This window comes from Biomphalaria glabrata, chromosome 9 (assembly GCF_947242115.1).
Source record: "Biomphalaria glabrata chromosome 9, xgBioGlab47.1, whole genome shotgun sequence".
NCBI classification, from domain to species: domain Eukaryota; kingdom Metazoa; phylum Mollusca; class Gastropoda; family Planorbidae; genus Biomphalaria; species Biomphalaria glabrata.
This window is the reverse complement of record NC_074719.1, coordinates 2,537,452-2,565,025: the sequence shown is the minus strand read 5'-3', so window position 1 is coordinate 2,565,025 and position 27,574 is coordinate 2,537,452. Positions and strand designations below refer to the sequence as shown.

Sequence of the window (27,574 nt, the reverse complement as noted above, 5' to 3'; positions counted from 1 at the left end):
TTAAAGATGATAAAATATTTTATAAAATTATAACTTCGTAACTTTGTTTTTCTTGAAAATATATTAAAATGATAGAATTTACAAGAAAATATTAAAAACAGAATTAAAAAAAAATAAAATCAGGACTTTTCTTGTCAGAGTAGACTAATGATATTTTTAGGGAAAAAGAAATAGACGAAAATCTGGCTATGCTGTATGTACCCATGTAAAAAAATGTATAGAGTCTATCTAGTCTAGATTTAGAGATCTAGTTTTCTGAGTGAAACGTGGGGGAATTAAGGAAGAGTCACTCTACACAAAGACAAGTTCTAGATCTATAAATTCTAAATCTCTAACTATCAAGTAGAAATCTACTCTAGATCTATATGATAATTATATACATAAGACACTAAGTCATAGAATCTAAATCTATAAATAAATAATACTAGTGACAAGTGAGTCTGTGAGACTAGACTTAGACTGACACTGACTAGTCAGTAGTAGACTGAAGACTCTAGTAAGTCCTACTCTAGTACTTAGTAATAGTATTAGTACTAGACTCTAGATCTAGATGATACTAGATCTAGACTCTATATTATTCTATATACTAGGTTCTAGATCTAGAAGCTAGATATAGATAATATAGAATAGACTTAGTTTAGAGTACTTAGACTAGTCTAGTCTCTAATAATAATACTAATACTCTATAGATAGACTCTAGGACTAGATTGTCAGTAGATAGAGTATATCATTATAATAATATAATATTATCATATGTAACTCATATTTCATATGAAGAATAACTAGACTAGAAGATGGACAGATCTAGATCTAATTTAAACAACATGAAAGGTAAGTCAGCAAGTGCTGCAATAAATTAAAACATTAACAAAGATCTAGATCTATCTACAGTAGGGGTGCACCGGATAGTCGCTCTGGCTCCGGCTTCTGCCGAATATTCGGCACTTTTTCACTATCGTGCTCCGGTCGGATATCACTATTGGATAGTAAACCTGACCCAGGAAACTACAGACCAGTATCACTTACCAGCATCACATGTAAAATCCTAGAACACATAATATGTAGCAACATCATAAACCACTTAGACAAACATAATGTCCTCACACCATACCAACATGGCTTTAGGAAATATAGATCATGTGAAACACAACTAATAGGACTAATTGATGATTTTTCAAAAGGTTTAGATAATAGTGAACAAATAGATGCTATCTTACTAGATTTTTCTAAGGCTTTTGACAAAGTTCACCACCATAGTTTGCTTAAAAAGTTAAAATATCTCGGCATTAATGGTCCACTGCATCAGTGGATTAAAGACTTTCTGATAGGGAGAGAACAAACTGTAATAATAAATGGTTCTAAATCAACACCGATAACAGTAAACTCAGGTGTACCTCAAGGAACAGTCTTGGGTCCACTACTATTTTCAATTTACATAAATGATTTACCAAATTGCATTAGTTCAGGAACAAAAGTCAGATTATTTGCAGACGATTGCATCTTATCTTATCTTATATAATACAGATGTTACTTCAAAAAAGAAGATGATTACGTCCTACGCGTCATGCATTTAGTCATGCATATTAACCAATGACTTAATATATAGAACAATAAAAACAACACAAGACACAGATATTTTACAAAGAGAATTAGATGAATTACAGAAATGGGAATCAAATTGGAGTAACAAAAAAACTAAAACAAATTAATTCCACTTATCTTATTCATGGCAAACCAGTAACACAGACTAAAAACGCAAAATACCTAGGTGTTATAATAAATGAAAAACTATCATGGAATCCACATATTGATGAAACTACAAAAAAATCAAACAAAGCATTAGGATTTATTAAAAGAAATTTCTATAAATCAAATAAGAACATAAAACTAAAATGTTATTTAACCTTGGTTAGGCCAATAATAGAATATGCATCCTCCGTTTGGGACCCCTCAACTCAAGAAAACATTAAGAAACTGGAACAGACACAAAATAGAGCAGTGAGATTCATAACAAACGAATATTCACATTTGACTAGAGTAACACCTTTAGTAAAATCACTAAATTTAGAAAGCCTTCAGGACAGAAGGCTCAAAAGTAAAGTAGCAATCATACATAAAATACTGAACCATAATCTTCAAATACAAAAACAAAATTTAATAAAATACTCTGAAAGACACAAAGATAAAGGCACATTCCTCGTCCCATATGCTAGGACAAATTTGTACAAATACTCCTTCTTCCCTAGTGCTATTAGAGCATGGAATGGGTTGCCTGAGCTAGCCAGGAAAACCAGTGACTTGGCAGAATTTAAGTCATTGGTTAATATGCATGACTAAATGCATGACGTGTAGGACGTAATCATCTTCTTTTTGAAGTAACGTCTGTATTATATAAGATAAGATAAGGATAGTAAAAGCTACACATGTATTTCTATTAATATTGTTATGACTTTGCCATGATCACCGCCATCCAAGATAGTACAGAAAGAAGGTGCGCACTATCTGTGACTAAACAAGTCGGATGTTGACATGAGGACTAACGATTTCCGCCCAAGTCTAGAGCCAATATGGAGATGCTGTGCTCAAGGCAGATGTCCTTTGTGTTTGTCATGTCTCCGTGTAAATAAACGTCAATGTCCTCGTTGAGTTGCCTCACTTAAGTTATTACAATATTGTTATGCGCCTCCGCGCTAAGTCTTTTCCAGATATGCCAAACGGAGGTAACACTTAAATATCGAAACAACACAGGCGAAAGGCAAACAATATAAAGGTAGTCTACGCTGATAAACGATGTCCAACAAGAAGTTTTAACTAAATCTCAATGTTAATAAAAAATAAACCAATAGTCAAAAAGTTGAACTATAAACTATGACTATGCACCAAATATTTTTTGTACAAAGACAAGGCGTGTTAATCTAAATAGAAATAACACTTTACATAATAAATTTGCATTACATACATAGCAGCGATGTCTGGCACATTTCAAAAGCTTGTCTTGACCTTTGAGTGGTCTAGTAAACATGTAATATTCCTTAACTACGTCATGCTGATAATCTTTCTAGACAAGTCTAGATGTGGAGGTATATCTCCAGAAGTAGAGATGAGCAACCCCCACCTCCTTTTGTTTGTTTAGTCCATAACATTGAGTTCACAGATAGGCAGCTGACCACATTAGATGTCAACGTGTTGACACTTTCTAGAGGTCACATCTCTTATGAGGGAACTGAGTTTGTTTACTTGGAGAAGAATTTTTTAGGGGCGGGACTACAAGCCAAATCTCTATAAGATTAATCTGGTATGAGTTTGTTTTTTTTTGTTGTCAATCAAGGGTCTGGACCACAAGCCACACCTTTTATACTATTTTCCTGGACAATAAGTTTGTTTACTTTATGTCTCAATTAGGAGGCTGGACTACAAGCCAAACAGACACTGACCAGGGGTATCTTTAACTTTAAAGGGAGGGCTCAAGAGACTCAACACCCCCAACTTCTTATTTGTTTAATCCATGACAATGTATTGATAGACATTGACCATTCTTAAGCCAGATTGGATTAACGCAAATTGTTGAGAAATTTTGACAGTCACTAGATTATGAGACTAAGTTTGTTTCCTTGGAGAGAAATGTCATTTAGGGCGCTGAACACACGTTCGTTGCACAATAAAATAAAACAAATATGTGCGTGTGTTGTCAGGGTTCGACTTTATATATATACGCTGCTGCTATGCTCTCTCTGCTTGTCTCTTGTTCTTGTTGACTAGGCTCGCTAGGGGTATGAATACTCAATTTCACTTGTTAATACTTGCTTAACTCAAATACGAACACTTAATATACATCAACTCTAACTCCTTATATTCATGAATATCGATAATACTTTAATACTTGATAACGCACACAATTATATCACTCTTATGAAATAGTAATACACAAAACACCAGTCCATCAACTTAAATACATAAATACCAGTCCAGGAAGTAAACGTCCAACCTTCCTGGACCGGGAGCAAGACCTTACTGACTTAACACATTCTCTCGCACATTCAACGAAGACTTAATTACTCAGTCCACAACACGTGCAACACTTCACATTCATAACAAGGGGATATAACAATCATATCAAACTAACATTCATTCTCGCCATACCTCTCCCTGACATCCCCCCTCTCACGATATGACTGTTATTAGATAACAGTCATTCAAATATATACATAAATATACATACATACACACACTGTGTCATACACATACTTATATACATATATATAAACATATATATCTACAAACAAATGTATATAATGTACATTAAAGTGAAATAGTCCTTATTAACCTTACAAAAGAAATATGTCCAGCTATTTACAACAAAGGGAAAGAGAGAAAAGAATAAATGAGAAAAGAATAAATGAGAAAAAAAAAAAGTGGCATGGAGAGTTAAATTACAATTTGAAGTCGGCAGGCATAGTCCTTCCCACGTTAATATTTAATATGTAAAACAGCAAAAATACAAGAAAAGATCAACTCCTATGTATAGCAATAATATACGACAAGATATCATCTCTAATAGTTAAAGGCACGTTTCACATTGTATTGGGGAAAAAAATGAATTCTGATATAACTAATACAAATATGCTAAGTCTTGACAGTGTATCTGCTAGTAGACAATGGTCTGTGGTCAAACTGAATTGTGCATCCTCCTGGGTATCAGAGGTATCTGTCTAGGCGTTGGACACTCACGCTACTAATGAAGTAATGCTGCTCTCTATATGTCAGCTCTCTGCACTTTACCAGAAGGAAGCCATCTACTTGGTGCAACAAGCTATTTCGGATGTACTGTTTAGATAAACACAATAACTATTAAGATTTGGTACAAAAAAATAATTAAAATACATGAAGACAGACAATGCTGAATTTTCTCTATTGTCAAGTCGCACTCGGGAATTCAGGCGACCCTCGTGGACATCCCCCTTCTCAGCAACTGGGAGAGGGGAAACACTACGTCAAGATTTCTTTCTTTTTCTTGGAAATTTTAGGTACAAAAACATTTGTAGCCTATTGGGGTCTGGTTTAATTTTACCCCCAACAACAACTTGACAAACTTCTTTAAGACTTTTTTTTTTCGTCTTCTGGGGATTTTTAGGTACAAAAACATTTGTAGCCTATTGGGGTCTGGTTTTACTTTACCAGTACCAACAACTTGATAAACTCCTTTTGTTAGGTTTAATCTCTTTAATGGTTTGTGTACTCTGTGAAATGGTCTCAGAACATGAATAATATTATTGTCAATAAACTGAAAATCAATAAGTTCCTTATCAATAAGTTCCTCAGTAGTTAAGACATTTTCTATTACTTCTCCAATTTCTATCTCATTAATATCATTAAGTTCCTCAGTAGTTAAGATATTTTCTATTACTCCTCCAATTTCTATCTCATTAATATCATTAACAGTATAATTACAATCATTTAGTTCCTTACTTGATAAGACATTCTCAATTTCTTCATTATCTTCTATCCCACTTATATTATTATCAATATCCAGACAGTTATTTTGTTCCTCATTAGTTAATATGTCATTTTCAATTTCTATTTTATAGTTCACATCTCCCTGTAATGACAGTTTTACTTCCAGTTCCATTTTCAACTTTACCACTTCTATTGCCTTTCTTTCTAATTCTAATTTTGATCTTTCTAGATCTAGTTTTTGTCGGTTTAAATCTTTCTAGATCTAGTTTTTGTTGGTTTAAAACAAACTCTCGTAATTCATCACCCTCAATTCCAAACATGTGGGCCTGTTCTATTAATACCTCAATTGACCTAGGTTTAAACTCGTCCAGTTCTATTTCCAACTTTACCACTTCTATTGCGTTTCTTTCTAATTCTAAATTTAATCTTTCTAGATCTAGTTTTTATCGGTTTAAATCTTTTAATCTTTCTAGATCTAGTTTTTGTTGGTTTAAAACAAACTCTCGTAGTTCAACCCTTAATTCCAAACATGTGGGCCTGTTCTATTAATACCTCAATTGACCTAGGTTTAAACTCGTCCATGGTAATCACAAATAAGAAATATTACTGAATAAGCGTAAATTAACTTATAAAGGTTAAGTTAACAAGTAACGTTCAATTTACATAAGACAATAAATTATAAAAAGGATCAACAAAAAAAAATTCACCCTTTATCTCTCCCTGACAGTGTCTATTTTTTCCTCTTGTATTAAAACTTTTAGAAAGAAAACTAATTTCATTGTTTAATTCTATTGACTTAACATATAAAGGAAAACCTTACAGTAAAATTTAACATTGCAGAAAATAAATTGATCTAAAGCACCACAATTAGATCTAGCAAACAAAAAAAAATTATGCTGGAATGTTAAGAAACACTTGACCTCTGTAACTAAGGTACAGATATAATTTATCTATATGCTTGACTGACCATGCCAATGTGTTATCTTTTTTTGCCTGCACACTAAACACTATTGCGTATGCCCAAGGAAAAAAAAATGCGTGTAGGTCAACACAATCATCTATACACACTACACTAGGACCACATGTCTAGGCTCACTACATCTATCTGACCAGGTTGTTACAATCAGTCTATTTATGTTTTTTTTTTTGGTAAGGAGGGTGTGGGTGATTTTTTTTTGTCTATAGTTGGTTTTCCTAATTCTCTTAGATCTATATAACAGTTGATCTAAACATAGATATCAATAATAGGCCTACAGACTACAATTAAATCTATGCTTCGCAACATTTAAGGCTCAGGCTATGAGTAGGTATAATAATATAATAATAATAATCATCTTTATTGTCCATATGGAAATTTGTCTTACAATTTGTGCATTACACCAAACAAAAAACATTATAACTATAAGAAACCAAAGTGTACATTCACACCAGACTCACTCATAATTTACATGTGACAAAGTTTATACCAGATTGTTCTTATTTAATGATTTGATTGCCAGGGGAACAAAAGAGTGTTTGTGTCTGTTTGTCTTTGCTATTCGGTGTCTTGTATCTCTTTTGTGATGGTGAAATCACAAAATCCTGACACAAAGGGTGATTCTTTATTTCGAGGATCTTGTTAGCTTTTTTATAGATGTTTGTATCAAACAACTACTCAAATGGGGTTTGTTTTTTGCCAATGATTTTACCAGCAGCATTAAGGATTCTATAAAGTTTATTTTTATTTTTAATGATCAGATTGCCATACCAGGCAGTGATATTGAAACTTAAAATATTGCAGATATGAGCGTGATAAAACATAACCAAGGCCTTTTCGATAACATTAAACGAGGACAGTTTTCTTAGTAATCGTAATCTTTGCTGCCCTTTTTTGCTGATGTAATCAGTATTTGCAGTAAAATTTAGTTTATTGTCTAGGATAGTACCAAGGTATTTAAAGGTTTACACTATTTCAATAGTCTCTCCAGCTACAGAAACAATATCATTTTCCTTCTTTTCCCTACGAAAATCGATTATCATTTCTTTGGGGTTTTTTACATTTAATAATAAAAAATTATCTTTACAGTATTTTTCTATGTGTTCTATTTCTTTGAAATACTCATTTACGTCTGAGCTCTCTGAGAGCATGGCAAGAAGAGCCGCATCATCAGCGAATTTTGTGAAGGAGCAAAAAGGACTATCGGATTGAAAATCATTGATGTACAAAATGAACCACAATGGCGATGTCACAGCCCCCTGTGGCGCCCCTGTGTTAACTATGCGTTCATTTGAAATAACATTGTTTACCCTAACCCTCTGAGATCTCTGGATAAAAAATTCATTAGCCCATAGTATTATGTCTAACTTATTACAAAGATCATTCAGAAGAAACATTTTAACCAATTTTTCTAAACATTTAGACACAATGGAAGTAAGTGAAACAGGTCTATAGTCATTCATTTCTTTTGGTTTGGAAACCTTTGGCACAAGTACAATTATAGATGACTTCCACACAGGTGGTATCTCATGGTTTAGTAATGAGGTATAAAAAATATCTTGGAAAGGTTCAGCTAGTTGTTCAGCACATTCTTTTAAGATTCGCCCTTTTATTCCATCAGGCCAACCAGCTTTCATTGGGTTGACGTTTTTGAAAATGTTACAAACTTGCTCTTTAGTAATCGCTAATTCTAAGCAGTTGTTAATATTGACATCCTCAAGGGCTTTGAGTCTTAGATAATTAAAATCTTTCTTGTCGAAGCGACAATAGAAATCATTTAACTCGTTGGCTAATGTTTTTTCGTCTCTTGTAGCAAGATTATTTTTAATTTTGACTTGTGCTCCTGCCATTTTGTTCATGATGCCCCATGCCTGTCTCATGTCACTTGTCTTAATTGAGTCTTCTAGCTTGGTGCAATAGTTTCTCCTCCCTTCCTCAAGAACGACGTTGAGATTTCGTTGAGCTATTTTCCTTGTCTGTATAATAGATGTTCCTGCTGTTAATAAAATATCGTTTGCCGCAAATGGATTAATAAATATATAACCTACTACGCTTCAGATTCCAACAATTAACTAACAGCTATCAGTATTAAGCCCTTAAAGCCAGAACCAGAAGCAGTCTTTGGACTTAAAATTACAAATCTGATGACCAGTTGTTGGTCAGAAATTCTTGAACACATACATCCAACCACCATACAAGCCAGATGAGAGATTTACATTAGTAACTAGTTAAATATATACTAACATATTTTACATTGACCCTCCAACACACAGCCTTTATAGTTGGTGGCCTCGTACATACACACAGACATGCTCATGCTACACAAATTAATTTTTGTTTATAAATACTGTTAATCTTTAATAAATCAATCAGTAACAGAGTTTAAAACAATAAGATATATCAAAGGAAAAAAATAATACCAACAAATATAGGTATGTTATTTAACAGTTTCGTAAAATGCTCAGCAATACAAGCTATTTACAAGACACTTAGGTATCCGGCCCCGGCTGAATATCAAATTTTACTATCCAGTCATATCCGGCTCCGGCCGGATATCAAAAAGTACTATCCGGTGCACCCCTAATCTACAGTAAAGTGCGAAGTTCGAAAGTATTAAGCCCACTGTCAGCAATTTTCAAGTTTGGAATTTTATAGCACCGTAACAGTCTGACCTATGAAAAAAATTGATGGTATCTCTGAATTCCTCGTCTTTTTTCTATAAAATTAGATCAGATTTATTGTATCACTAGGCTTAGTTAAAATTAAATATGAGGTCAAAGAGGTGTAGGGTAGGTATCGCCAAGCGTACTTTTCCTCGAGCAGATTTTTCCCCAGTTAGTAAGCTCGAATGAGTTGATGGAAGGTTCGAACAGACCAAAGTAAATATATCTAAAAACATGTTATAATATTTAATTTTCACTATAAAGTCATTTTCTTTTTACTCCAGCGCAAGAACACCATCCATTGCACCATTTCCCGCCCTCTAAAACTTCAAATAGTCTCTTTAAGCTGTTGAGCCATCAGACTTAAAAATAGCCCATTATCCATTTCCTTCACTACTGGGTAGTAAAAAAGAATTTCCACACCTCCTGAGTTTGACCTCACCATGAACTTAGCCTTTACAAGGAAAAGGAAATAGTATGTGTGGGAAGTGAAGAAAAAAGGTGCATGCACAGTAGCAATATAGTAGTAATTTGGTAAACATTCAAATAAAAAACTTTTAGCAATAAAAAGTGAACTGTTCGAACCTCTTGACAAATCGGGGCTGCTCGAACTTCGCACTTTACTCTATATCTTAGATTTAGATCTAGACATTTTCTAGATAGTAGAATCAGTAGAGATCTAATTATCTAATAATTATAATAGATATAGGGAGGTAAAAAAAAATTATCTTTGAAAAAAAAAACAATTTTTCATTAGTACATCATTAAAAATACTTTAAAAGAACTTTCTAAGGCTACCTAGAAGGGGGCTCGAGGTTCGACACCCGACTCGGGCAGAGTTGCGTTTACTGAGCGTCTAAAGGCAGCACAGAAAACCAACTCCTAGATACCCCCTCCCCCCCACTGGTCCACAAATGAGATTGGACCAAAGTGCTCTGAGCATGCTATAAGCATGAAAGTAGCGCTATATAAAAGCTATAATAATAATAATGGTGTATAAATTATGACTGTAGTCTGTATGTTTAACAGTATGAAAGTTATGATTTTTTTTTTGTGCTGTTTTGACCTAACATTGGTTGACATGGAAAAAGTGATGAGAGAGCTTGTTGCTGGCTCAGCCAGCGAGACACTCTCCCAAGTTAAAAAGTTGGAATTGAGTTTTGTGGGGCGATAAGAAATTTAATAGTAGATCTAGTATTCGTAGTAAATTTCTAGCTCACAAATCTGATTTCATTTATATTTATGAACTTCACTTGTTTAGAATGTAAATATTGATGAAATTAAAAAATTATCGTTTCTAGAGCTACAAGAAATGTCAGAGGGGTGTGAACAAAATGGCGGCGTTGTGATGGCAGAAAATAACAAGATATTTTAAAAATGGGATCAAAATCGTCTGAAACAATTTTTTTTCAAATGCGCTTTAAAATTAATGCGTTCAGTATTAATACACAAAAACTATTTGAATATATCCAGAATATTAGGTCTTACATGGCCTGAAGTGGTTTTATGTCGAGGATGAAATTTTTGTTATCAAAACCTGTAAATTCCATAGCCCACAATGCTTACCGTATTTTAAAGTTTTTGAGTGATGCGCTTGATATATCGCGATAAAACTTGGTAGAATTATGGCCAGGCATGATATCTAGCGTAGAAAAAATATGGATCATGGGGCATTTTCCTGGACCCTGTATTGCTAAATAACAAAAAAGGAGTATTTTTGATAATAAATTTTAAAATGATAAATAACTTTTAAAAAAAATCGTAATTAAGCATTAGTTAGGCCATTGTCTAAAGTAATCGATAACACAATTTTAAAACTTCTCGCATTTCATTCAAAGTGTAACAAATTTCCAAGTGCGGCCTATGTAAAAAAAAAAAAGTCAAAAACGCAATCTCACAATTATCGGTCATTTTTTACTTCCGCACTTCCTGGTTTTTTGACTATCTATAATAGATAATCTCTAGTCTGTCTAGCCTTGCCTTGTCTATGAGGGTGACTAGAGATTCTAGTAATCTAGAATGACTAATGACTAGAATAATCACTAGAGTTAAGAGTAATTTTAAGTTTATGCTATGCAAACATATAGAATCTAGCATATGCCAAAAATTTAAAGTTTTTCTTTGACAGCACATTATTTGATAATCTCTTATAGGTCAATGGAGTATTAAACCCTTCATAAATTAAGACACTTTAGTTTAAGAATAAGGATAACTACTTGTATTTGTACCCCTAACCTATATCTATGTTTGTTATTATATTTAAGGAAAAAGAGGCCATATGTATTCATTTAATCCAATTTTTTCACCATTTATTTGATTACAAACACCAAAATTTATCAAAGTATCTATTCCCAACCAGCTTCTACCGGCTTCAACCCTATTCCCAGTTGGATGGATCAAGTAGGATCAAAACCCTATTCCCAGTCAGTTGACTTCTGGTCTATCCCCAGTTAACTGTGTATAGACTTCCTGCCAATCAGTGTGTGTTGACTGGAAGGGTTGCTATATAAAAGGCTAGTGTAAACATGACTATGGCACTTTATGAGAGAATATTTATTTATTGAAATGGTGCTAAGATTGGTTGGATAGTCATCATAATTCATTGATTCTTATTGCTGTACAATCTCTCAAAGATTTTCACTACTTCTGCCACAACTTAGATATTATAACATCCTGTGTAGAATATATCCTATTCACTTGCCTCCCCTATTTCACCTTAGTGAGAAGAATAAACTTTGATATTAAATAGAACCAACATAAATGAAAAAAAACTCTCAGCTTTCCAACATACTGTTATAAACTTGGTGGTGGCACAGAGAGGGGTAGTGGTGTGTTTGTAGTCAGACGACGCAAATCGCCCCAGGCCAGCGCTAGACGAGCGGTCAACCGTGACGAGTTACGACTGTCAGTCGAGTCGAGTGTCAACAGGACAGTTCGGGAAGGATCGCCGTCGTGAACAAGAGCTCAGGAGCATCACAAGAGTTGACCACCTAGAAACGTCGAGCGGCGTTCTGTCCGGTTCGAGAAGGCTAGTAGGGACCCTATATAAAGAGCGGAGGCGACGCAGTCAAGACGGTTCAGAGAGCGGGTTCACGACAGGAGTTCAGAACATGGTCAACTACAGCACAGTTCAACGGTGTGGTTCTGTACGGAGCATTACGACGGTTCAGTGCGGAGTACTGTCAAGTACAGTTGAGACGAACGACGTCTTGATCTTGGTCTGTGATCGAGTCCGACACGAGCCCAAGTGTGTGAAGTCAGTCCCAAACTGTTGAACCCAGTGCAAGCCCGGAACGAGACGGAGAGGCCAGTGCAAGACTTGATACGGCGGAACGGTGTTATCGGAGAGATATTTGTTATCGCAGAGCTATTTGTACTGTTCTACGTGCTGCCAATTGTACAGTATTGGCTGTTATTTATGGACATTAAACCTTTACATTATTTTGGAGCCCTGACTTGTCAAGTTCTTTAAGTTGGTGGTGTATGGTGCAGTTTGCAGAGAGCCTGGATAGTGAGATTCGTAACAACACATAGCCTTTTACTATGTGTTTACACATATGGTTACATTTCTCCTCACAGACTTTTAAAAGAAAAGAAAAAAAGCTCAATGATTTAACAAAAATATTACATAGAAATTCTATAATAAAATAGCCAATAAAGTATATATTATTCCTTTAGGAAAAAATCATAGAAGTTTAATAAATTGTAAAGATTTAACAATATCAAACCAATTTTATTTTATTCCTCAAAATAATTTTAGAGCTATTGTCTGTTATCTTCGTTTAAATTAATTACCGGTATTAAAAAAGATAAAACATTTAATTATTATTATGTAACTGTAAATAGGATTTGACCTAATTTGACCCAGTTGACTGTGAATAGGATTTTGACCTTAATTGACCCATCCGGTTGGGAATAGGGTTGAAGCCTATTCCCAGCTGGTTGGGAATAGGGTCCACCAAATTTATTCCAAACAGTCTCTATATTTTGGCATCAGTAAACTCAGATTTTAATTCTATATTAATGTAGTTGTTGAGGTCACACCGGCCACGCCGATATCCACATGACCTTTTCCCCCTAGGGCTAGATAGCATCTAACAAAAGGCAAAACAATGTGGACACTGTCCATTCTACAGGCATCTATTGTCACAGTAGTGACTGTACATTACTGGACCTACTTCGTCTCCACTCCCTTTTTATGCCTTGTTCTACACCACGTTTTTCATATGGCTGCAGAAACTAATATAGTTAGAGCTTTTTGATACCCCATTTAAATATTAAAATTTATGGTTTCAGCTAAATTAACTAGAGCTAGAGCCACACAGCTTTCATCTTGCTTGCAAGATCGCCACCATGCTGACAAAATCAAAGAAAAAAAAAGCCTGTCGGAAAATGCCAGTCTAACTGATTGCCAACTTGGTAATAGACATTTTTTCACTTGCAATAACGTATTGGTCTACTAGACTTTGTTAGCTTTCAAACTAAAAATTAATGATAAGTCGAATTTAAAGAAAGACAGGAAGTTATAGTAGATCTTTTCCATTTTCTTTTTTTGACCCATCATATGTATGTATGTATATATATATATATATATATATATATATATATATATATATATATATATATATATATATATATATATATATATATATATATATATATATATATATATATATATGTGCATGTATTCATAGGGTTAGGGTTTACTGGGGGTAAAGGTTTGGGAACCCCCCCACCCCCACCCCATTGTACTTAATAATAAACCATGTTACATTCAAAGCTTTATTTTACTGAATGTCAAATAACTACACAGATAGTAATCACAACACGAAATATGGTCAGTACACAGGCTAACAAATGTAAACAAACACTAAGGGGCGACAATCAAATAATCAGTTCACAACACCCCCCTCTCTAAAAAATTGTGGATCCGCTTGTGGTTTAATCATAGGCTGATGGGCATTTCAGAATAAGCTTCCATTTATCTATAGAAAGACATTCCAATCACACTTGTACTGTTAACTGATATCTGAAATAAAAAAAAAAGTGTTCTGCGAATAATAATGAAATTCATTCTATGTATATTGATATAGGTAATCTATATTGTTTTCTTTCTTGCTCTTTTATTTTATTCCTCAAAATAATTTTAAAGCTTATTTCTATTATCTTCCTTTAAAGGGAAGCGTGGTCGAGAGGCTAAGTGTGCTTGAACTTGGCTACCTAGAAGGGGGCTTGAGGTTCGACACCTGACTCCTAGATACCCCCCACCGGTCCACAAATAAGATTGGACCAAAGTGCTCTGAGCATGCTATAAGCATGAAAGTAGCGCTATTTAAAAGCTATAATAATAATAATAATAATTAATTATTAAAAAAGATATAACATTTAATTATGTAACTGTAAATATGATTTGACCTAAACACAGCCGGTCGACTAGTACTAAATAATTCACCAATTTCAATCTTACAGTTGACGTCTGATTTGCTCCCACTCAATTGACACCACCCCAACCTCTGAGAGAAGGTGTGGAAAAATTTTTGTAGAGAAATCACACAATTTATATATGAATTCTTTTCTAGTGTAAATACAGTTCATAATATTGTTATAACTCCGCCATGCGCACCGACATCTAAGCTAGAAAGTGCGCACTGTGATAAACTAGACTAAAAAGGATGTCAACATTAGGAAGAGAGGAGAACGATTTCCGCCCAAGTTGAGAGCTGAAGTGAAAAGACTGTGCCTAAGAAAGATGATGTTTTACGAACTTGTGATGTCGTGTAAATAAAGATATATGTGCCTCGTTGAGTTGCCTCACTTAAGTTATTACAATATACTAGTCGACCGGCGGCGTAATAGCATACGCCGCTATTTTGCAGGGCGGATCTTAGGCCACTGCAACCTATGCGACCGCAGTTTCCCCTTACTTTCATAGGACTCACGTTTATTCTAGGTGTATAAATTATTACATTAATTAATCATTATTTTTTAACTTGTAACAGAGTTCCCGCGGCTTCCTGTTGATTTACCAGGAGCTCCTGGAGATCTCCAGAAATTATTAAAATCTTTTGAAAACTCATACAAATATCCTGAAATACATAGACAAAAATTGTCTTTTTGGATGTCATTCAATATGAAAAACGCCAATCCTACATGCGATAAAAAAACGGCATTGTTACATAATTGAGGAATCTGGTGAAAGAAGCTTCTCGCGCCTCAAACTAATGAACAATTACTTGAGGTCAACAATTCTCAAAGATAGATTGAAACATTTGGTAATTTTTGCTATTGAGCGTGATCTATGTAGGAAACAGAAATCTTATGATGTACTGTATGACTTCGCTACACTCGTAAAGTAATTCTCTACGTAGTAAAGAATGAATAAAATGCAAAGACAAATTTATTTTCTAATACAAACTCTTAATTTTCACTTATTATCCATATCCCTACACAAACTTGACCCCACGAAATCTGTTTCGCATTGGGCCCCGCAATGGTTAAGTTGGCCCTGCTATTTAGTGACGGGTGAATTCAGAGTAGATTACTTGTTCTCTTTCCATGACTTCTTGGTCACAATGGTTAAGTCCGGCCCTGCTATTTAGTGACAGGTGAATAATTCTTTTTCTCCCCCCCCCCCTCCCCATTTTTTTTTTCGCCTCTAAAATTATGTGTGGTAATTCTAGTCAGTCTGACTTGCAGAAATAAAGAGTGATCTTTCCATTACTTGGTGTCCAAACTCTTGAGCCATGAAGAGAGTTATATATATATAGATACTAATTATTTATATTTTAACCTATTTTTAGATTTTGCGCACGTTTATACATAGAGTTATGGGTTACTGTGCATTGGGGTTAGGGTTTGGAAAAAAATCACCCCATGTATACTTACGGCCATAAGTTAATCCAGAATATAATGGCTTTCAGAAGACTTTTATTGCAAGGTAGCAAATGGACCAAAAGTTACTTCTCAAATTCCTGATGATGGACCATTTTGTGCATATGTTGGTAATATTTCATCTGATACCAAAGCGAGTGACTTGGAGCAGCTTTTTTCCAAATTAGATGTAAGTAGATATATTTGATGCTTTTTAATTAATGATATAGACAGTGAGGGATGATAGGAAGAAATGAAGGAAATAGTTTTGACTGTTATTCTGTAATGAAGGCTCTGGAGGATCTAAGTCTAGATCTAAAGATTGTTCAAAATTGGTATTCAAAAGAATACTTAAAACTAGACATAAACATTTTTAATGAATCTAATGTTTTCTTTTCAATAAAAAAAAATCTTTTTATTTCTTACAATGTCTATATCTGTGAACCCCATAATTTACCATGTAAAGAACTGTTGCATCGGAATCTAAAAATAGCTATTGAAATGTAAAACTTGTCTATTAGTCATTGTCTGCCTCCATGTGTTTACATTGAGTCGGTGTGGATTTATGTGAAAATGTCAGAAAACTTGCAATTAACATAAACCATATTGTTTTCCTAGGTAGCAACTGTTAGAATAATGTGTGAAGGGGGGTGCCCTAGAGGATATGCTTACATTGATTTCAAGACAAAGGAGTCTTTACTGGAAGCTCTTACTTACAACAACAAGGTAGCTTGTTAAAACTCCATTTACAAAGCTTATATCAACTCACTCTGTCTGGTAAAAAAGTTTATAAGTTCATACACGTTATTGCTCCCAAACCCAATATTTCTTTTACATGCCACCACAAGAATCAATAAAAAGAAAATTAACTACTTATTTAACTATTGGTAATTAGCTAGTGGAGTATCTTGAACTAGAGAAAGAAATTTTACTTGACTGATAAGGTGGTTTAAGTTGATTTAGTCCCCTTTATTGTTTGTAGAAAGTAAATTTGTAAATAACAACCTATTTTCATGAGGAGCTTCCTGCCACAGTGGTTACTCGATCGAAAGCTTTCTTGAAATCAATAAAGGCATGGAAAAGATTCTCTTGGTGTTGGAGATATTTTTCACAGAGTATTCTGAGATTTAGGATTTGTTCTATTGTGCTGTGACCTTGTCTAAAACCTGCTTGTTTTTCTGATATGATTTTGTCTGCTATTGGTTTTAGTAGGTTTAGTATGATTTTTAACAGTACTTTGCTGGGATGGCTTATGAGGCTGATGGTGAGATAGTTTTGACAGAGTTGTAAATTGCCTTTCTTTGGAAGGGTGACGATGAGTGATTGGGTCTTGGGTTTGGGCCATTCACCTGATTGTTAGATCTTGTTGCAAATGGTATAGAGGGCGTTTATCATGGTTTCTCCTCCCGCCTGTAGAAGTTCACCAGGAATGTTGTCAACTCGTGGAGATTTTCCTTCTGTTCATCTTTTTAATACATCTTTTTCCTCAGTTAAGCCTCTATTGTTTTTGGTTTGTATTGTGTTAGTTCTTCCATGCTTTGAGGTAGTGAGGTCCTTCACCAGTTGGTATGCTTTTTCACTGTCATTCCTTCAAAATCACATCATTCAAGCATACTCTCCTACATCAATATATGACGATGAGGCAGTAGAAAAGTTTTATGAGCAATTACAGGAAGTGGTCAATAAGGTCCCGAAAAAGGACATCCTTGTTGTACAAGGAGACTGGAATGCCAAAGTAGGAATCGACTCCTACCAAACCTGGAAAGGCACATGTGGAAGATACAGTAACCTCTCAACTAATGAAGGAGGTCAACGACTATTAGAACTTGCGAAATACAACAATCTCTTACTGGCTAACACACTAGGATGCCACAAAAATTGCTTTTAACTACATGGCACAGTCCTAACGGAGAACACCACAACTAGATCGACAATATCATGGTGCAACAGCGGTCTAAGGCAAGCATCCATATGGCCAAATCCATAAGTTTTCCTGGAGCTGACATTGAAAGCAACCATGACCTTGTTATGATAACCTTCAAATTACACCTAAAAAAGGTAACAAAACAAGGACCTACCAGGATAAAATTTGACCTGGTAAGCTGAACGATCCCCAAGTAGCTGCCATATTCGAGGCACAAGTATGACGATTTGCAGCCCTCAATATCTTGGACTCCAATGGCCAGGATATCGACACACAAGTCAATATGCTAAGCACAGCAGTCACAGACACAGCCCTGGAAATATTATGGAAGCTCTGCCCGTCCAAAAAAAACCCTGGGTAAGAGAGGATATACTCCAACTTTGTGACAAGCGATGGGAGCTTAAAGGGAAAGATTTGTCCGACCCAAAATATGTCCACGAATACAAAAGCGTCAACAAACAGATTAGAAAGGGAATGAAAGAAGCGAAGAAAAAGTGGATAGATAATAAGTGTCAAGAAATTGAAAAAGCATATTACCTAGTTTATCAAGTCATAAACGTTTACCCCCGCAAGACCTAAAGACAATAGATACCCTCTGATTACAGCAACAGAGAATAAAAAGGCTATCTTCAAAGTCAATTTCTAACATTGTTTCTGTTCTTACATTAGAAGAAAGCAAGTCTATCATTAGTTTGCCAGCATTAATTTTGAAGGAATTTTTTGTTTGGTTACATTGCACCTGTAGTTTCTTCTTTCATCTCTATGTCCCACTTAATTGCCTAGGGCTCCCTACTACCTCTCAGCGCCCCCTCCCAATTTCACAAAATTGCCCCTGTTGAAGACCACTGGTCTAGATCTATTACAAATTTAATGAATGATCCAAATTGATACAACTACACTTAATATATAATATAATCTTTTTTTTTTTTTTAAATTATTATATTTTTTTTTTGCTTGTTTTAATAAATGATCTTTTGTCTATTGCTGTCCACTTTCCATTTACTGCTCTGTTAGGTTTGTGATTTGCATTTGTATGCCATTTTGTGATGACAGTAATTTTAGACTAAATGAATTTCTCAAGTTTTTTTTACATTGAGAATATTTTTATTTACACTTGACTAATTACTTTTTTTTGTATAAAAAGTTTTTAAATTGATACATTACAGGAGTATATGGATCATTCAATTTATGTAGATTTAGCCACAGAACAAAATCATGGAGCTACTGATGATTGTAGGGACCTCTCCAATGAGCTTGACATGACAGATGGTGACTGGAGAGGTGACCCTGTTGACATGGAAGGTAAGCTTTCTTGTTTAACCTCATTAAGAAAAAATTTATTCAATCTGTTATTTCATTAGCACAATTTTTTTTTTTAATTTGCTTCTTTGAGGGACCACAATTACACACAATTTCACTCTTTAATACAATTTATACATATTTTTATTACCTCTACTTCCTTAGATTCTTACAGGGAAATGTATTCAATAGGATCCGTTCTTGAATTCTCATTAGGAACTAGCAAGCATTGGGGGATTTATATTGGTAAGAACTTTTTTTCTCCAAAATTGTCTAAGTTTCATTTTTTTAGACCAGTTCTTATGCATAACATCATGTCTCATCTACTTTTAAAATTAAATAGAAACAAATTGATATAAACTTTTTTCGTATGTAAATTATGAGTGAGTCAGGTATGAATGTACATAGTTTTTCATAGTTACTATGTTCTGTTTGGTGTAATGCACAAATTGTAAGACAAATTTCCTCACGGACAATAAAGATTATTATTATTATTATTATCTACTTATGCATAACATCCTTTTTCATCTATTTTTAACATTGTCTACTTATGTACATATTTTTATGTGTGGATCAAATAGTGAATTTAAATTGTTCCAAAATTTTTATTAAAATAGGGATTTATTTTTTTTTAAAGGAGGAGGGCAAATAGTTCATGCTGTGATCAACAATGAGAGTTCTGGATTTTTTTCCAACTTTGTCATCGAACTAGCTTCAATTTGCAGAGTTGGCAGGCCAAATATGTACATGGATGAAGCCTATATGAAATTATTTTCAAAGTATGGTTACTAATATATATATATATAATAAATAATATATTATCTTATAAAATACAGATGTTACTTAAAAAAAGATGATTATGTTCTATGCATATCCCTAGAACAATCTAGTCATGCATGTTAGTCAATGACTTAAACTCTCCCAAGCCATCGGTTTTCCTTGCTGACTTTTCACTTTCCCACCAATCACATCATTATCCTGAGACCTACCATATTATATTTAAATAATAAGCATAACTTTACACATTTGCCCCATCCTCCATCACTTACAGACATTTAACCTTCAACTTCTTGTAGCCCTTAAGATCAGCATAGTAGTTTTTAAAAAAAATAATTGCATGCTAATGGGATACAACTTCTGTAATAGATATCTTGAACACACTAAGGAAGACTTAATAATTATTAACTTTATTATCTTGATTTTCCATTTTATTTAGCGCATACTGACCCCCTTCTACCCAGTCATACCTTGCCCACTTTATAAGCTGTTCGCTCAACCAAGTACAACAATAAAGAAAGAAACTAGTCCATGCACAGTCAAACAGTACACTACTAGTCACTCAAAATAACTCTTTATCACAACTTCCACACAAAAAAAATATATTTTTTTTTAAGCTGATTACTACTGTAAGTGATTTTAATTGTGAGGTAGAATGTATTGTCTTTTTATCATAAAAATTATTTCATATTTGTTTAGAGAAGCAGATAGCCCGAATGAAATAGTGCGAAGAGCTTTACACCGAATAGGGACAACAACTTCCATGAACAATCTACAATTTGTGCAATATTGTCTTTATGGTTCAAATCACACACTACTGAAGGTATTATTTTTTATTTGTATTGTGCTAGACTTAAACCCAATAGCTCCTACAGCAGTACAGTGTTTTTTTACGTTTAATACCTATTGCAGTAGAATGCAATGGGACGCGAGAAAGTTTAAAAAAAAAATTTCTATACAAAGAGCTCATCATGTCTCGTTTAGAACACAATTATTTAATTTATTCTATTAAAGATCTAGATTTAGATCTAAATTCTATGATTTCTAGTAAATATACTAGAAAAATTATAATATACATATATATAAAAGAATCATACATCTAGACTACTTGTTTCTACTAGATTTATATGCTCTAGTCTAGTCTAGTTCTAGACTATCAGTTAGCATTACTGGATACTTGTGACTATTTACTAGAGAGTCTAGTATCTAGATCTAACTTCAATATCTAGAACTAATTCTAGAGTATATAATTTGCATCTAGGTCTTTCTAGATTAATATATTAGATCTATTATACAAGGACTTTAGACCTAGTAGATCTGTCTCAGAAAAGTTAGACTTAGACTTACAGACTATGCCCAGAATTTAGATTTTAGATCTTAATACTTAGTAGTTTATTGGACCTAGATATGGATACGGACCTATCATAAATCTAGAATCAAAGAATATAGATTATCTAGGACCCAGCTTCTTCTATATCTAAATTATTTTTAAAAATACTACAAGTGTTTTGTTAGATCTATAAATAATAATAATAATCTAGGCTCATACAAAGACTAGAGCTAATAAATAATCTAATTAACTATATCTAAAACTAAGTAAAAAAAACAACAACAAATAAACATAACATCTTGGCTAGATCTAGAAAATAAGTCTAAGCTACTATTAGGAGTTACAGTTAACTAAGATTTGATAAGATCTACTAACTACTCTTTTAGCCAATACATTTTTATAGAACTATTAGATCTATTATATGAAATAGAGCTAACTTTTAACTTAGGTGCAACAAAGTTTGATTTATACTAATATAGTATCAGTGTGCATATATAAAAAAATAAAAGGTTGAAACATACATTTATATTTATATAAAATAGCTGTAAATGCTTGCAGGCTTCTTGGGGTTGCTGACCCACCCTTGCAGGCAAAATGGGGCTTCATTTCTGGCATCTATGGTTTAAAGTAAATGAAGATTATTCTTATTGGTAATATTCCCAAACATTCAAAGACACACTTTCAGGCCAGTATTTATTCAATATGATGAAGAACTGCATTGAGAGTGTTGGGTTGGCTTGGAAGAAGATGGCAAGTGTAAAAATTGATGGTGCTTTGACTGAGGAAAAACTTTTTTTTTTTTTTTTACATTAAAGAACAATATCCCAACCATAAACAGTTAACTGGAAGTGTGCGCAAAGCTGCATTGAATATCATCAAACATATTATTACCTTAACAATCTCAGTGATCAAACTCATCAGACCTAACAGTTGTAAAGACAAGCAGTTCCTAAGAATACTGAGAAGATTTGGGGGGGAAAAACTTCACTAGTTACACAATAGTATTCGTTGGCCTTGCATAAGCTAGATAATGTCAAAGAATATGGAATTCAAGTTATTCAAGTTTTTTAAGAATTCAAGTATTCTCAAAGGAGAAATTATGTTCCTTGAAGAGCATTAGATGTGACTTTTTTACTAATATTTCTAATGAAGAGTGTAAGACAGACTTGTTTTTCATTTGGGAGTATTGCAATGGGTTATTTGCACATGAAATGAGTGTGGATATTAAATATTTTCAAGCAAAGTTTTCTGAAAGGTGAAACTATTTCTAGTGAAATGGTTGAAAAGTACAAGTTTAATGGGTGCCAGAAGCTTTTTTTTTTGACACTTAAAAAACTTTGCTTCTAAACTTTCACATTGTGTTTGGGTCAGTTTAGCAGTGAACAAGCATTTTTATTGAAAGTAAAAAGTGTACGAACAGATTGATGCTGACAGTAATTTGTCAGTAGTCAGTAGTCACGAAGATAACAACTAGTAAGCTTGTTCCACAGTTCTGGAACATGCACGAGTGTAAACAGTAAAATACTTCACATTTAGTACTACTGTACATTTATGGGGAAAATCTTAATTTGGGAGTTAAAAAATGAAATGTATAATACAGTATAAATGTGAATTAATAGGCATTTTGCAGTTATAATTATTTTTCATGTTCTGACCAAATTATTCATTTTGCTCATAAGTATTTCACTACCCTGTACTTAACATATGTTAAACATTTAAAATAATTGTCTTGTCTTTCCCATGTCACCACCCTATAAAAAATTAATAAAGAATATTTATGCACCCGTAATTTCATTTCAAAATGCATGTTTTGGTAAAAAGATATTAAAAAGGAAAAAAATCTTTCTTTTTTTTTGAAAGGGAAACTATTCAAGATTGCATTATAATCATTTAAATACATTTTGGGAGAAAACTGAACTAGTGACTTTATAAACATCAGCGATTATATTTTCGATTATGTTGTAGAGTATAATCAACTGTGGTGTCATCAATTAGGAGAGAAAGAAGTTGACTTTACTTGCTTTTCTTTATTTGAGTGAGAAACAGCCACAGATTTAGAAATAGATGCACTGGTTTCTGATTTAGCTACTTAAAATGCAAGAAAAATGCTGTTTTAGGAAATAAATATTGGATCTGTTTACTGTTAAATAATGGACGTAGAACTAGATAGGCTACCCTTTTTTTATTTATTTTTTCACAGACAAGTTTCTTATTGAAAAGAGGGGAGGGGTGCACGGGTACCTTGCTATGCCACGGCCTAACATGAAGAATTACTAATGATTTAGTCAAAACTAGTTTTGGCTTATCTTTACATATATTATTTATGAGTAATTAGTGTTATTTTTAACATTAGTGCTGTGTCAAACATTTTATCATTTACATAAACTAAATCATTAGAAGGGAAGGAAACATGACTATTTTTTTAGTTAGGCATAAAGTATTTTGATATATAAATACAATTATTTTTAAAATATACATCTTTTTAGGTTTTGGTGGCAGCACTAGCAGTTACATTGGCATTAATGTATCCTTCAGTCATAAAGGCTGCCTTCATCTTACTTGCAGAATATCAAAATGTCATCGATGTGTTGTTTTTTTTATTGTTTGGATTTTTTTTGTCAGTATGCATACTGTCCCACCAGCCTGGAGAAAATTTTTCTAGGCCTAGAGCACAAAAATAGAGCCTGTAAAGGTAAATCTTTTCAACTTATTTAATAGATCTATACAGTATTGTATTGTTACGATCCTCTCTCTCCTAATCATCAGGCCTTCTGTAAACACTGCTAAACACAACACAATACATCAACACATCAAGAACTTGACAACAAGAGCTCCACAATATCGGGTACTTTAATAATGAGTGAATAAGTAGATAACAGCCAATACTAGACAATTGGCATCAAACTTCAACAACTAAAATGTCACTCTGTACATCACCGTACAAAACTCTACTGTCTCTCTTTCTGGACTTGTACATCAACACATGAGGACTCAACCAGGACCGACTTCATGGCCGACTAACAGTCCCGGTCTCGACGCTCTCCGGTCTTGAACTGCCCCTTTCCTACACACTGTGTCCTCGTACACGCAGGCTTTCGATCACATGACCATAACATTGGTCATATTTGCGTGTAATCGTGTAATCGTAGTACTGTCCCTTGTCCAAGGCCCCGCTGACCTGAGTGATTCACGTGTGTGTCAGCTGAGCCTATAGTTAACCCTTTTGCGCCGCCAATAGGGTCATAACAGTATTAAACTACAAAACCTGTCATTTCAGCATAATAATTATGTACTATGCCTGAAATAAAGATATATCTTAAGTTTTCAGCCTTAACTAATTTAGTAATGGTAAATTGAATTTTTTTTTTTTTTTCTAATAGTCATTAAAAATCCAGATTTACTTCTAGAACAGATAAAAGAGTGTACACACCCATATTAGAGTAATCTAAATTGATGATCTCATATATCTAGTCTAGTTTTTTTTAGTAGATGTAGATCTACATCTTAACTGAATCTAACCATATGAAAATGTTTCTTTAACGAATGGCACTTAAGCAGTGATTGGAATTTTCCAAAAATGTCTCTGATCCATTTTTCTAATATAAAAATCCAATTTTTTTCCCCCCGTTATTTATTTGACAAAAATTTAAAAAAAAATTTTTTTTAATGGAATCAGTTTAGATAGATGTTTAGATCTAGATTCGGTAATTTGAATACTAGATATAGTCTTTGAATAGGCAATATCAGAGTTGTGAGAGTATGCCTGCTGCTATGCCCTGCCTGTTGTTACGATGGCCCTAGATCTAGTAATCTTGAACCTTGCCTGCATTCATTCCCTGCCTGCCTGCCATTCTCCAGGAGTTTTCTATAGGAAACTGGAACAGAATAGATCTAAGTTCTAGATCTAGTAGGCTTACTTTACAAAACTAGACTTTTATATAGTGAATCTAATCTTTTACTCTTGAGTATATGTTGTAATCTAGATCCATATTAGATTATAAGTAGATCAGATTGACAGAGAGTCTAGAATTAAATGAAGATGATCATAATCTACTGAGATGATGTTCAGTAGATAGAAATCAATATCTACTAGATCTAGGTCAATATAGATTTTATTGACAAGAATGATACCATTTAAAGGTCACAAATGCTTCTAGATCTAGAAGCAAAACAAAATTTACAGATTACCACCTAGATAAAGATCTTTATTACTTTTCATTTAGTTTAGCAGATAGACTTTTATTTAGGAATGTACATGTAGATCTAATAGTGACTAATATACATTTAATTTTTTCTATATTTAATTCTAACTAATAAACTAAAAACTGCTGCTTTAAAAGACCTATAACAACTTAAAGATCTGCATGAAAGTGAGTCACACAAGGAAAGCCTAAATTCAACAGCTGTCTCATTTGCTTTTGTAAGCATTTTTAGTGAAGCCAAGGAAAGTTCTTTTTCATACATGTACAGTTTAATGACCAGTGAAACAAACATACTTTCAAAAATACTTTCCAATACTCAAGCATGTTCTGATTTTCAATTGCAGTAATTCTTTATAATATTTGAGAGAGAAGTTGTTACAATACAAGTGTTACAGCTTTTCTATATATATTTCTACTGATAACTCACTAGAAACTACCTTGGGTACCGATACGTCTAGGTGTCCCTGGTTCAGCTGTAGTTACAAATAAACAAGTAACACTCGATCAAACACAGAAACTTTAATAATCTTTACGGCATATCACACACCCTGGACTCTCTCTGACAACTAACACACTTCCGGTCATTCGTGTAAAAATAGATTATACATACATACACACATTCATCCGTGACAACAAGTAAAGCAATTATCTATTATAGAATGTTTAGAATGTCTGGACCAATATAAAGCTGTCAAAGTCCTTTCATCTAAATGTACAGACAATAGTGCCTTGCATGCAATTTGGATGTATCAGTACAGAAAAGCTCTTGCAGTGTAATTAATATGCAACATAATTTTGGAGAATTTCCTAAAAAATTTTTTAAAGTGTTCCCATCACTGCTTTAGTTAGACATTTTCAATCATAGTGTCACTCAGTTGTTTGAAGACTTACATTTGTGTTGTATCTTCTCCAAAACATCTAACATGAGAATTCGGAGATGCCATTAAGAAAAACACTACTAAGATGCAATAAAATGGCACAATGTAGATATAATTTTCTAGAGTTAAACTCAAACTTGAAACAATAAATATAGATAAAATACAATTCAATGCCATTTTATTGCATCAGAGATGATCAAATAGACTATTCAAGTATTTACTTTAAACTAGCAACATTTTGATCAAGTCCTTACTCTAACCGACCCTGACTTCAATTGACTAGCAAAACTTCAACTACTGTCATTATCTCTTCCCCAAAACCTCTATCCTTTTTTTTGTGACATCACCTAATGGACCTCATTCACCAACCGTAAACAAACAACATTTAGCCACGTGGTTCTCTATATCTTCTATATAATTTGCGATCTCATGTTTAATTCATGATGGTTGTCACGTGACAGTTTTTTTCATTGTTTTATCAATAAGATCACGTGACTAAATGTTGTTTCTTTACGATTGGTGAATGAGGTCCATTCAGCACTTGGACTTGCAATCATGATAATGTGACATTACTTGTGACTAGCCTTAACATTGTGTCCTACCATGGCTTTTAAGTGTACACACAGATTAAATTTTTTAGGTGTTTCAATATATATTTATTTTATTTTTAACATGTAATGAAATTTTATTTTGACTTTTCCTCAGTTCAACATGGCACTGAGTTTAACTTAGTAGCCTTTAAAAACACCTGGTTGTTGGCTGGCAAAATATTTCAAGTTTTCAGGTTACTTCTGTAACATTTAAGAACCCTAATTTAATTATTGATGTTAAAATTTGTGAACTATTTATTTTTTTAAAATCTTTTTTATTTCAACTTTTATCTTGGCTTCTTGTTTAATTAGGGTATTTAGAATTATTGTTTACCAGTTTCATTCAGTCTTTTTCATGTCAATTGTATTTTGTTCTTACTATATTCAAAATCATATATTTTTTTAAAGTACTGTATACATACCTACATGCCAGTAGGATTACATTACTTTATTCAGTTGTCATCAGTTTCTTTTTTACTTGATCTGTATATATTTATGAAATGTTTTTTTTGTGTTATGTTAAAACTCAACTTTAAGTTATTTTTTTTAAATGAATGAAAAAAAAATGTATCACTTTATCTGCAGTCTTATTAAAAGTAGATGAGTATCAA

The 27,574-nt window shown here is 33.5% G+C and overlaps 1 protein-coding gene across 6 annotated transcripts; it reads left to right on the top strand.

Moving 5' to 3' along the window:
- The first annotated feature begins 205 nt into the window (after positions 1-205).
- On the top strand, positions 206-27,574 carry LOC106074790 (uncharacterized). Of its 6 annotated transcripts, none has more exons than XM_056040551.1 (11): positions 206-342; positions 778-831; positions 13,390-13,512; positions 16,014-16,153; positions 16,582-16,689; positions 19,054-19,189; positions 19,352-19,432; positions 19,824-19,965; positions 20,663-20,786; positions 23,780-23,985; positions 27,079-27,574. In XM_056040551.1, exons 2-10 carry the CDS (start codon positions 795-797, stop codon positions 23,972-23,974), a joined length of 1,086 nt encoding a protein of 361 aa, XP_055896526.1. In that variant the 5' UTR covers positions 206-342; positions 778-794; the 3' UTR covers positions 23,975-23,985; positions 27,079-27,574. The 6 variants fall into 6 exon arrangements, with proteins under 6 accessions (XP_055896526.1, XP_055896530.1, XP_055896528.1 ...); XM_056040552.1 differs by having other exon boundaries at positions 208-496; positions 16,017-16,153; XM_056040550.1 differs by having other exon boundaries at positions 209-496.

Coding starts and splice junctions, on each gene's coding strand:
- LOC106074790 (XM_056040551.1), top strand. CDS start 795: ATGGACAGATCTAGATCTAATTTAAACAACATGAAAG. Junction 832..13,389: donor TAATTTAAACAACATGAAAG/GTAAGTCAGCAA, acceptor TTATGGTTTCAG/CTAAATTAACTAGAGCTAGA. Junction 16,154..16,581: donor AGCTTTTTTCCAAATTAGAT/GTAAGTAGATAT, acceptor TTGTTTTCCTAG/GTAGCAACTGTTAGAATAAT.